Raw genomic sequence first — 13,276 nt, 5'->3', positions numbered from 1 at the left:
GCACTGGGGACAGGACCCACCAAAGTTGTCTAAGGTTTTCGGTGCAGCTGGGAGGCATGCCAGGCTTTTTGTGGCTTTGCAACAGATTTTGGCCTGAGTCTGGGCCTGGACTAGGGTGCTCAAGGCAGAGCACTGCCACCAATTGCTTGAGATAACGAGTTGGGGGGATGGAAGGGCTTAGATTGTGATATTGGCTCTCGCTCTTGAGCGCCCACCCCCACTGTTGCGCCCTAGACACAAGGTCATTGATATGCTGATATGCGTATTTGCAGCCTTTTTGTTACAGGACAGTCTGAAAATCTACCGTATATACTCAAGTATAAGCCGAGTTTTTTCAACCCCCAAAATGTGCTTAAAAAGACAGCCTCGGCTTATAGTCGAGTATATATGGCAGCACCAGCCCCCCCCCCCGCGCGGATGGACGGGTCCCGCGAGTATACACAGCAGCAGCACCAGTACCACCACCACCCATGTACGGACGACAGCAGCAGCGGGTCCCGTTGGTGTGTACGGGCGGCAGCAGCAGTACTCGCGTATGTAATTACACATCTCTCCCTTACCCAAGTGCTGACCCGCATTCCCCAAGTGGCACCACCTGTCTCCCTGTGACTGAACTGCGCTGAGGGGCAGCTCCGCCTGAGGAACCCACATGGACTCACCTAAGTGCTGCGTCCCTCTGCCCCAAGTTCCCCCAGTATCTTCCACAAGTGCTTCATTCCTTCTCCTCAAGTACCCCAGTATCTTCCCCAAGTGCTTCATTCCTTCTCCCCAAGTACCCCAGTATCTTCCCCAAGTTCCCCCAGTATCTTCCCCAAGTGCTTCATTCCTTCTCCCCAACGACCCCAGTATCTTCCCCAAGTGCTTCATTCCTTCTCCCCAACTACCCCAGTATCTTCCCCAAGTGCTTCATTCCTTCTCCCCAAGTACCCCAGTATCTTCCCCAAGTTCCCCCAGTATCTTCCCCAAGTGCTTCATTCCTTCTCCCCAACTACCCCAGTATCTTCCCCAAGTGCTGCATTCCTTCTCCCCAACTACCCCAGTATCTTCCCCAAGTGCTTCATTCCTTCTCCCCAACTACCCCAGTATCTTCCCCAAGTGCTTCATTCCTTCTCCCCAAGTACCCCAGTATCTTCCCCAAGTTCCCCCAGTATCTTCCCGCAGAATTTACCAAAGCTTGCCAATTGCTTGAATTTCCATCTTATGTATGAAAGTAATTAAAATTAAGGATGCACAGAATCCAGGATTCATCCAAATCCACACCTCTGGCCTCAAAATCATGTGACTTTTTTTTCACATAAACATGGACTTTGAAAATTTAGAGTATGCAAACCCTGATGCACTATCACAAGTAGAAGCTTTGCTGTCAGTTGTGCTGGGAGACATGCTGCATTGTGATGGGAGCGCACACAGCAGGATGGCAAGTACTTGATACTTAGTATGGCAGCTTCCTTAGCCTTCCCAAACTTGCCTGACAGTTAAAAAAAAAAAAAAAACACCCTAGGCTTATACTCGAGTATATACGGTAAATATTTTAGTATAAAGATTATATTGAACTCTAGAAACCCATTTCAGATGCTTGGCTCCACAGCTCACTTGTATACGCATCCTAAGATCCCAGTATCTGTCCTGCACTTTTCCTTTTTAGTTGTGACTATTACATGCCTATTATTGTAGTAATGTACCAACCAGTGCTAAGCCATACCCCCCAACTGTCCTGCTTTTCGCGGGACAGTCCCGATTTTTATGGCGCATCCTGCTGTCCCGGATAGTTCCATGAATGTCCCGCATTGCGGGACATTCATTGAACTATCCAGCACAGCGGGATGCGCTGGCTGGAGCCGGACGTTCCGACTTCTCCTGTGGCTTCTCTCCTTATGTGGCTCCTTATACAGCGCGACAGGCCCTTTTATAAGGTTGCACCCCTGGGTACGTGTGACGTCATTACGCACGGGCGCAACTTTATAAAAGGGCCTGTCACCGCCACACAAGGAGCCACATAAGGAGAAAATTCGAAGGCGGAGCCCTATGGGGGGCTACTGTGTATGGGGGGTACTGTGTATAGGGGGGGTTACTGTGTATAGGGGGGGCTACTGTGTATGGGGGATCTACTGTGTATGGGGGAGCTACTGTGTATGGGGGGTTACTGTGTATGGGGGGTACTGTGTATGGGAGGGCAAAACTGGTACATAGTTATAACTCACTTACAACTCTATATTTGTATTTTAATGTAGGAGTTGCTATATTGTTTTCCTTAGGTCGTTCAGTATGAGGGTATAGCACATTTGCGTCTGATCCCGCCATTTCATCTATTTAAAAGGAGTTTGTTTTTATAAATGAGATGTGGTAATTGGGGCTTGGCCACAAAAGTGGGCGTGGTCAAAAAATTGCCGCGCTGCGTGCGCGCCAAATCTTTTTGTTCCTCTTTTCATTTTCCAAATGTTGGGAGGTATGGCTAAGCTATTTTTAATTTTTTTTAAAGGTTTATTTTTCTTTATTTGTAACAGTAAAATAAAATAAAAATACAACACTTAATAAAACAAGTTACATAAGTAAAATGGGTGTTTGGTACATTTTGTTTTCACAATTTCAGGTTGGTTGCGCAGTACTATGGTGCTGGACATGACCCTGGTGCATTAGTGTTAATTTGGGTGTGGCCCCATTTTAGCTGGTTGGAGGCCCGCTTGACTCGCACCACATTGTGCTAAGCTATTTGAGTAGTAGTTTTAACATTCTACCCTCCTGGAAACAGGGCAGCATGTTTAGACCTGTGTCAAATGTGGTGTTTCAGAAGGAGCTTGGCAATTCCTCCATCTGTGGTTTTCCTCTGTGATGTACACCTTGTTCCATAAGCATGGCATCAGCGGGCTGGAATCCCATGCAGGCTTTTAAAATTTTAAAGCAAGCTGCTAGCAAACTGCCCATAGGATTAGAAAAGGCCGAAAGATTACACAAAAACAATTTGCAGACTAACAAATATTACTGATTTTTAGTCAGACCATGACTAATAATTAAATGTGCTTTGTCTGGGTCTAAACAGTTATTTGTTTATTGATTTGAGTAAGTTTGTTGCATTTAGCTGTTTTGTTGTGTTTTAGGTGTGCATTGTTATTTATGTATTTCTGCTCATACAATTACTGCTGAATAGTACAGGTATGGGATCCTTTATCTCGAAACCCATTATCCAGAAAGTTCTGAATTATGGAAAGGCCATCTCCCATAGACTCCATTATAAGCAAATAATTCTAATTTTTAAAAATTATTTCCTTTTTCTCTGTAATAATAAAACAGTAATTGATCCTAACTAAGATATAATTCATCCTTATTGGAGGCAAAACAATCCTATTGGGTTTATTCAATATTTAAATGATTTTTAGCAGACTTAGTTATGGAGATCCAAATTACGGAAAGATGCCTTATCCGGAAAACCCCAGGTCCCGAGCATTTTAGATAACAGGTCCCATACTTGTATGACTAATTAATCTTATAATAAGAACATCTATCTCACTGTGTCATCTGCAGTGAAAACAAGAATGCAAAAATATAATGAAAATGACTACAGATTATTTTGGTGTATTTGTAGAGTACCGGACATATTTGAAATAATTGTGCTTGGATGATAATCATTGCATTTGTTTTGGATGCAGTTTCATGCATGTAAAAGATATTTACATTATGTTTCTCTTAATATGGAAAATACAATGTATGTACAATGTGACATTATTTTCAGTTAGGCATTTAGAGCCATATAGTTTGTTACAGAATTGGAATTAACACACCAATGCAGGAGTATTAAAACGCTGATGTGGTCTTATCAATACCCATAGAAAATGTCCTGAAAGTGAAAGAACATAAAAATGTAAAATCAGTTGACCTTGAAGCTGGCTGTGTAAGTACCTCTGTATTTGTTGATAACACAAAAGGATGTTAGGTAATGAGCACATAGCAGGATGTTTATACTTAGCACAAAATATTGAATATTAAAGGGGATGTCTGCCCAATTTTTTTTTCTTTGCATAATAATAATAGATAGTATTTAAATTTAAATACAATTTGACAGTACTTTCTATCTGTCCTTCCTAGTTTGCCCAACTACAGAAACAATGTATAAAATAAACTCTACTCTAGCAAAGACCCAAGTCTCAACATTGCATTGCACACTTCTGGTATTCTTTTCCGTTGGTCTGTTAATCGGCCAAACATGTAGTGCATTCTGGGAATTGGAGTCTTGGCTGGAGGTGGCCCTGTTGCAACTTTGCAATGGTACTGGAAGTCAGATAATAGAAAAAGGGGAAATGTAAGAGAAACAAAAATGGCTCTCAATTGCAATAACAATTTCAAATAACTTTAACAATGATTGTTCATAATATATATTGAAGAGTTACATTATATTTCCTTTAACAAATGTATTTATCCCTTTAGATAAATGTTTATATTACATTCATGCACCTATGATAAATGTGTATTTTTAAGTATAATGAGCAAGCCAGATGAGCCAGTAGACTTGCTACAGCTAACGCTCCTAACATTTCTGATCTAAAAATGTGTACATTTAGGCTATGTTTGTAACTGTATGAAATACTCTTGTTTAAGTCTCAAACCTTATTCACTTTATGGTGAGCACTACATTTTTACCCAAATATAGACTTTTGTAATGTATAGGTTCTTTGCCTTTTAGGTAATTCAGTTTCTAAAATTAGCTAACATTGTGCCTTTTTTTTTTCAGGTGGAAGATGGAAACAAAGCTGCTGACATATTAATGGCTGGAGATGAAATTGTCAACATAAATGATCAGCAGCTTTTAGGTTATCGTCAGGAGGCAATATGTCTGGTTAAAGGATCACACAAGATTCTAAAAATGATAGTAAAACGGTAAGATTGAAATTACACTTCAATGTGTCTCCATGTAATTAAACACTAATGATTATTTAAATGAGGCTAAACGGCAGTTGAGTGAGATTGGCATGTATCTGATTTTAGCGCACAATCCACTTAGTAGGTATAAATAATTATTATGTGAATTGGTGGAAAAGGGATCTCAAAATGGGGTTTTTAATGTGAAAGTGAAGGAGTTCCTTGGTTCCCGAAAGTAGTTCCTGTGTTTTATCACCTTCCAAAGGTGCATAAGCCTTTGCGCCTCCTGTGGGAAGGCCAATTGTTTCTGGTATCAATTCCCTAAATGAAAATTTTTCTGAACGTGTTGACATATATTTGCAGCTGTTAGTTTGTAGGTTGCCATCATATTTGATACAAAACTTGTACTCCCAATATTCCAAAATTTGACTGGAAGTGTTCTTATAAATAGGCAACAATTGATGTGGTGAGTCTGTAGGAATTGTGGCAATTGAACATCATTTGAATCGTCATAGTAATTATGATTCAACAAAAGATTTTTTATTGAATGCCTTGACCTATCTTTTATCCCACAATTTTTTAATGTTTGATTCCGTTTTTTACTTCCAGAGGTGTGGGACCTCAATGGGTGTGAAATTTGCACCCACATACACCAACCTAGTAATGGGTTGGTGGTAAGAGACCCATGTCTATGGAGGTGAAATAGAAGGAATCCAACATATACGTACATATAAAAGATATGTGGATTATTTGATATTAGTTTGGCAGGGGGATAAAAAATAATTGACAATTTGTGGAGAATTCGAATAAGAATGTATATATTATAATTTACAATTTACTAGTGATTTTGGAGGAAATAAAATCACATTTCTAGATCATAAATTGGAGGGAAAGAATGGTCAGGTGTTTACTACAGTATATAAAAAAGGTTGTGCAGGTAATTCATTGTTGAGAGCAGACTCCTGTCATCCAAAACATCTTTTTAAGGGTATTCCGGTAGGGCAATTTTGTCTTTTGTGAAGGAATTGTGGAACAGATAAAGAATACATAAAGCAAGCATGTGTTTTTAAAGTGATACATTGGAAATATTGGAACATGCCTTTTTGGTAGCATTTAAGAGAAGTGATTTGCTCAAAGATAGGGATAAAAAGAAAAAGGGCTTTGAGATACCATAGTTTGTAACTCCCTATAGTAACCAGTTCAGACAGATAAAAGATAATAACAAAGTATATACATTTTTAAATAGAGGATATAACTTTGTTGCTAAAAGGGCACCCATTTAGCTAGTATGATGTATGACTTTGAAAGGAAAGCAGAGAATAGAACATGGCTTAATACAGTAGGCACCTATCTATGTGGAGCAATGCACTGTATAACTTGTACAAGTATATATACATCTAAGGAGTTTAATAGGAAAATTACTGTAAGAATATATAAAATGAGGAATTGTATTAACTGTAATACCAATTTTGTTATCTACCTCCTTACGTGTAAAAAAATGTAAATTGTAATGGAGGTGATATCACACAATTGAAAATTCAGGGTATAGAAAAAATCCTGTCCTCTTCTTGTGGGGGAAATAAAGTAGAACGTCTTCTTCATGCAGAGATTAAGTCTATTTTTTGCCTTAACACAAGGTCACCAAATGGGTTAAAGTCGAGTTAATCTCAAGCTGCAGGCATACCTTCAGTTCTCCCAATAGTGCTCTTAAATCTCCCCATATTTCTCCTGTTCAGATTATCAGAAGCCACATAGGAAAAAAAAACGCTAAAGAAAGTTCCCATACTGCCTTGCTCCTGCACCAAGACCGATGTACATGTGCAGTTAGTAAGACTATGAGGAAGCTTCCCACTGATTGGCTCAGATCCACATTTCTAAGGGGGGGGGAGTTCTTAGCTTTCTTGAGGGAGGGGGAGCAGGAGAGGAGAGAGCTGCATGTCTCTGGCACAGGAAAAAAAAGAGACAACAAATCCTGTTTTTTTTTTTTTAAAGAGAACTCAGTGCAGCATTTCTGTGAGTGCTTATGGCTGTATTTACATAGACCTTTCTGCTAAAGCTTACTTAGTTTTTACCTTTTCTCCTCCTTTAAAATAAATGATAAATAAAATAGAATGAATTAAAAAAAAAATTATTTCCCCTTTTTTTTTTTTCCTTTGTCTCTTATGTTTAGCAGTAAGTTAACAATTTTCCTCTAATTTATTGATAATAGCTAAAAATGTTGTAAGGGTTAAAAAGTAATTGTTGTTGGAAATATATTATGTCATTTCCTTTAAGTGTGTTTTAAAAAAGAGGGATGGTGCTCTTCTCTCTATAGCCTATGATTAAGTCCATTGTGGACGAAACACATTTTTAATGTTCTAAAGTGCTATAAATGTCTTTCAATCATCATCCCGTGTGTGAGCCTTTTGCAAACAAGAGCGGTGACTTCCCCCTTAGCTACGGGTTCGGGCATTGGCACCCAGACCACTACAAAAATTGGGTTAGTTACTGTTGCGCTTGTAGATTGTGGGTTTTCGTGTGTTCCCTCACTAGTCCAGGACTTGGGGCTTTAATTACACCTGGGTCTCATAACATTTGGGGTGAGCTCAACTTCAGATGATTTAATAACAGATTGGCATTCTCCCTTTTTTATTTTTTTTAGTACTGGAGTTTGTGACTTTTCCGGTTGAGCTATATACTTTATAATAGTACTGTTACACGTTGAATGGAAGCAATGTATATAAGTAAGCCTATTACAGGTTGTGAAAAGGTCACTCAAACATAAATATAAAGTAAATGTGAATACAGCTTACAAATGCACACAATTTTCCCTTGAAGAAAAATATTTGAAACACATACTTGGTTTGCCATTCGATAGTAAATTAAGGCTATAACGAACTGAGTGTATGTTTGCAGAGTACATTCCTTCTCTGCCTGTTTGGATGCATACATATGAATAGATGCTACAAATCTGCCATATTGCTTACTTCAGTTGACATTTTCTCCACTGTATTTGTTGATTCATTGCTGTGATGGTAAATAGTTGATTCACTGGCTTAATTGGTTCCCCTGAGAAAAAGTTTAAGAAACACTGGTGTAGCCTGTAACTCTGAGTCTCCTAGGAACATCAGCTCTGACTTCACAAGGTTGCATTCTGAACAATGCACTTTATTCTGCAGCTCCAAATATCTCCTCATTGGAGTCTAGATCAAGCCATGGAGCAAAAAATCCAGCTGGCACAGAATTGCATCACTATTCAAAGGATTAAGTTTGCTATGATCTGTAAGCTATAGTGTGTGACAGGTATATTGTGCTTTGAACTCATAAAATAAACTTCATGTGATGCACCAAGCCGGTATTCAAAATACTATGATGAATAGTACAGAGGTGGGTAGTGAGGATCATTTATGATGCTATCTCATTAGCGTGCAGCCTACTTTGATTGTTTTTGTAATTGTTGTTGGCTAATAAAGGAAATGGCTTCTATATCTTCCTTTGTAGTTTGGAGTTTACCTAACTGTTCCTGAAAAACCTGTTTGTAAGCTGTATATATACAGTGTCAATTGATCTAAAATTAAATTACTCCTTGCAATTCCTTTTGGAGCTCTGATTTTAGTCAATAGCTTTGCTTTTGATAGTTCACGCATCAAGCCACAAAAGTAACTGCATCCTGCCTTTCTTAATTAATCAAGATGCCTAGCTAGCTAGAATATTTTGGATTATGGTTTTTAATTGAATAATTTTGAATAGTGCTGTCCAACGTTTTCCAGTCAGTGGCCAGATTATTTAGCATACCACATATTTAAGGTCCACATTGTATTAAACTCATGTGGGGGAATGTAACAGAGGCATGCATTTTTGCAACACATATAATTTTTCCATTACTGACCTTTATTACATTCTCCCCATGGTGTCTATGGAGGTCATGAACAAGCTGGGGCCTTAAGTGCATCTGGCTTGTTGCCCCACCAATTAGCCCTCATTTAGGAGACAAGTAAAAGGGACTTGTCACCCTTCAAATCTTGTAGCTAAACGCACATAGAGTAAGAAAAGACCATTTTTTAGCCATGTTTCTGAAGTAATCTCTTTTTGTAAAACTGTCCTGTCAGTCAAAATCTAGCAACTCAATAATTCAGCAAGCGGACCGCTGCCATTTTGTAAACCCTGTTATTAAAACAAGCTTTGTATCATCCCAAAATCTTGTTTATGCTTCACATTCTGGTACCTGATGTCCATGCCTATGTACAGGATACATAAATGCAATGACATCTAGGATGAATGAAAAGGGAAACTAATTGCCCGCCCTGCCTCTGTGCCTGAGGCACAGAGGTGGGGTAGGCAATAAAGATTGACAGCTCAGATTTTTAAATACATTTAAAACAGGTATGGGTGTTTTAATAATATAAGAATTTGGGTTTCATGTTTAATTTGAAAAGGGCACTTTTTATACAGCCTTTAATGGAGAAGGAAAGGCTAAGTCACTTGGCCAAAATGTTAGGCACCCCCAAGTGACTTTAAGCGCTTATCTTGTACCCTGGACTGGTGCCCCTGTTCAGAGAAAACCGCACCAGCCCGGGGTACCTGCAGCGAGTGCTTCCTCTTCCGCGTTTGCATGTGCGCTTGCGCAGTAGAGTGAAAAGCTGAACTTTAACAAAAAAGTTGACTTTTCGCTCTACTGCACATGCGCCAGCCCAGGGATTTTGCCAGCAGAGCGAACATGGAAGGAGGAAGCACTCGCTACATGTACCCGGGGCTGGTGCGATTTTCTCCGAACAGGGGCACCAGTCCGGGGTACAAGGTAAGCCTTTTCTTCTCCTTTAATGTGTGGGTGGCAGTCCCCCTTTAAAAGCTTATTGGTTGGTAACTAGAGCTGGGCGGTATGACCAAAAATTTATATCACGGTATTTTTCAAAATTATATCGGTATCACGGTATTTGACGGTATATAAATAAAAAATAAATAATAAATATTGGTGGCCCCCCCCCCAACAACCCCAACAACAACCCCAACAATCCCAGCCCCCCCCAACACCAACCCCAGCCGCCACAACCCCCCCAGCCAGCCCCCCCAACCCCAGCCACAACCCCCCCAGCCCCACCAACCACAACCCCCCCAGCCCCCCCAACCACAGCCCCCCCAACCCCCCCAACCCCAGCCACAACCCCCCAGCAGAACTTACCCAGTTACTGTTCCTGGGCAAACTTAGTGCCTTTTATTACATATGGAGGTTAGAGTAGTAACTGCAGAGGAAGCAGACCCTGTGGTTGCAGGGGGAGCAATTTTACCACATAGTAGTAGAAACATTTAACTACCAATATATTGGGTCCTGAATTTGCCGTGGGACCCAGTAACATCTAATTACACAACTATGCCCATTTATACATGCAAAATATAGCAAATTTTCTGCAAACATGAAGGCCTTGCACATTGTTGTCTATTAAGATGAAAATAAATAGAAGATAATTCCTACTTGCAAATAGGTATATTGCACATTTCAATACATAATACAGTCTGGTGAAGTTGGAAAACATTATTGTGTTGTGAAAATGCCTTCATTCAGTATCAGTAGATAGATTTGAGTCAAATAAATAAAAATGCCTAAACCAGCAGGTTTCCTGCTGAACCATAGCCGTTCTTTTTTGGGACACCAAGCAAACGTCATTTCCTTCTGATAACGTTGTTTAAAAATACCAAGTGAAAAAACAGGAATTCGGGACTGGAGGGGAAAGATGTAGCCCTGTTATCTGTAGTTGTTTTATGATCTGATCTATTGAAAACCAAGGTTTAGTATTGCCATAATGCCATAATGTGCAGCTTTGGGAGTCCTTTTGATCATGCAGCATATTACATTGCATCATATTTTTTTTTTTTTTTTGAGACCATTACATTTACATTACAGTCCTGCATGACCTGCCATGGAAGCATACCCAGGCTCATATTACCAGGCTAATATACCTGGTGTTATGTATTTGCATAAGCTCTGTTATGTTTTATAAGCTTATGAAGGATGTCAGAAAGTTGCAGCCTTTTGAAATAGTGGGAGGAGACTGGAAACAGCCTGGCCACCATCCCCCACCCCAGCACACAAAGCTCATACTTACACAGGCGGGATCAGATTAGCGAAGAGAGCGGGAAAACCCTGATGCTTCCTGACGGCGATTGGTTCTGGGTTGGCCCACTGTTTTTTTTCCCCAGTGTCTCACTGGCCCAGTCCGACCCTGACTAGGAAGTTAGTCTTTGTGCATGAGAAATAAAGATGGTGTACTGAGCCTGTCTTTATTACTGTACTGTATTTTTGATATAACACTTGCAGTTACATTTAATCCCCTGTGTGGCCTGCCACAGTTACACTGTATACCTACACAGTGTCGGCCTAAGTGCAGCTACGCAGAGCAGAGAACAGCTTTACCGTTGGGGCCGATCTCCTCTCTGTGTAGCTGCACTCATGCCAACTCTGTGCCTGTCAGTGGACCTACACAAAGGAAGAGATAGGAGATGATCTGCTTCTTTCCTTCTTTTTGAATACAAAACACAGGTGAGGAGAGGACAGTAAACCCTGTGTGCCCTTAGCCTAAAATCTAGTTGGTACTAGTTGATCAGTTCAGTTAAATGCAATATTATAATATGGAAATCAAAGCAACCTACAGTGTTCATCCAACCTCACCTACATTGCATTTTGGGACAGAAAATTATCAGGGCTTACAAGAAATTTGCAAATCAGGAGCATGGATTCTAAACGGCAGCCAGAAAATGTGGAGATTAACCCTGTGCTTAATAAACGTATAAGTAACAGTAGCCTTGTTTATATATCTTTTAATAAAGAAGTGTCCAACAGTTAAATCTGTGGTGTCTGCCAATACAGCTACTTTTGTGTGAGAATTCCTTAATCTTGCACGCTGTTTTTTATACCTGAAGATGAAGCCTGCTTATGCAATGAGAGGGCACTGGCATGATTTTTGCTTTGGAAGAACAAATCTCTTTGTTATGAATAATGATGTGAAATATATTGTGAATGGCTCTGCCAAGTTTTAGAGTAAAGCTTCTTTTTAGTGAAAATCTATAAAGTAAATGTTTTTTGCAGACATCTGCAGAAAATACTTTTTATTTAACTATACTCAACATTATTATAGATACCTGATCATATTTTTGTGTGCCCATTACATAAGTGTCATTTTCACCAGTTGTTTGTCTCTGTCGTAGGGTTATTGCTGTCCTCTGTCTTTTTATATTTCCAGGTAGTATCTCTACATTCCATCAGCAGAAGGGTCCTTGGTCAGAATCCCAAAATTAATATTTCTGTCAGTTCTTGAGATTTTCCCAGTAAGCTTTCTCTTTGTGTATAATTTAAACGCATACTTCTCCCCGAATGTCTAACATCAATAAATACTCGGCATTCCTGCACCAACTGGATCCTGATAACCTTGGAACAGCAGAGCCAACTGGTCTGCACCTTTATCCACATGCTTATTTTCATTTTGCCTTTCTTGTGTGAGCTCTGGGGATTAAAGTTAGGATTTGTGAAGTCTCCCACACCATGAACATGTGCAGGCTGCTTAGGGAAGCAAAATGGATTATGGCTGCATACTTGGCCTAACCTCTGCCTCTGCTGTTCCTTGTTAGGTCTCACACATTCCATGTTTTGGTGCACGTTCTCTAACAACAGGATTGTTTATGCCATGCTATTTGTAATAAAGAATTGTATTTGATTATGTATTTCATGCCAGATATTGATGAATCCACTGTGTTTGCTGATAAACATTTTACGGTTACAGCTGGATTTTTCAAGTCTCTGTTCCATTTCTGTTTTACCATTTATATCACAGCTGAGGTTATCTATATTCTTATGTTATACAAGAGACTAGTAGATGTGAGTTGAAGGTGGCTAAAAATATTTTTTACTGGTTTATCTGGGCCAAGTACTCTGTTATGCCCCATAGCAGTGCTGTCAAACTGGGGGTCTGTGGGCAGCATCTGGCCCATGACCCCTATCTCTCTGGCTGCTGTGGCTGCTTACCTTTTGTGTAAACTTTAAATGTTATCAGTACTGAGATTATCTGCCCCCCCCCCCCCCCGCATTGTTCAAACCTTAAATTCAGTCTATAAGGCCCTGCATGTGTTACACCTGTAAGCCCCTGCATTTGGGTTTTTTCTGTGCTACCACCATTAATGTAAAGGAATATCACAGGAAATACAATTGTTTACCATTTAGGGCATTTTGGTCTGTTTTGTTTGTTTCTGTGCTTGTTGATTATATCTAATAGTGCAAAACGATAGGTTCCATGCAGAATAGTTCTACATTGCAGGGTAATCTGAGTAAGCTGATGACTGGGAAGAAATTGACAAATACATTTTTTTACATTGATAAATGTAAAGCTATGTATTTGGGCAAAATTAACAGGTGTACTAGTAACACAGTAAATTGTTGGGGATGCCTTTATTTAAGAAG

General features: G+C 39.8%; 1 protein-coding gene across 2 annotated transcripts in view; it reads left to right on the top strand.

Moving 5' to 3' along the window:
• shroom2 (shroom family member 2) overlaps window positions 1-13,276 on the top strand; it is a 120,533-nt gene that overhangs the window by 50,750 nt on the left and 56,507 nt on the right. For both annotated transcript variants that reach the window (XM_018091331.2, NM_001078710.1), the window contains 1 exon segment: window positions 4,724-4,869. In XM_018091331.2, coding sequence (XP_017946820.1) covers window positions 4,724-4,869 — 146 coding nt within the window.

This window comes from Xenopus tropicalis, chromosome 2 (genome assembly GCF_000004195.4).
Source record: "Xenopus tropicalis strain Nigerian chromosome 2, UCB_Xtro_10.0, whole genome shotgun sequence".
In the NCBI taxonomy this organism is placed as follows: domain Eukaryota; kingdom Metazoa; phylum Chordata; class Amphibia; order Anura; family Pipidae; genus Xenopus; species Xenopus tropicalis.
The sequence above is the reverse complement of the archived record's forward strand: the minus strand, read 5'-3'. Positions and strand labels throughout refer to the sequence as shown.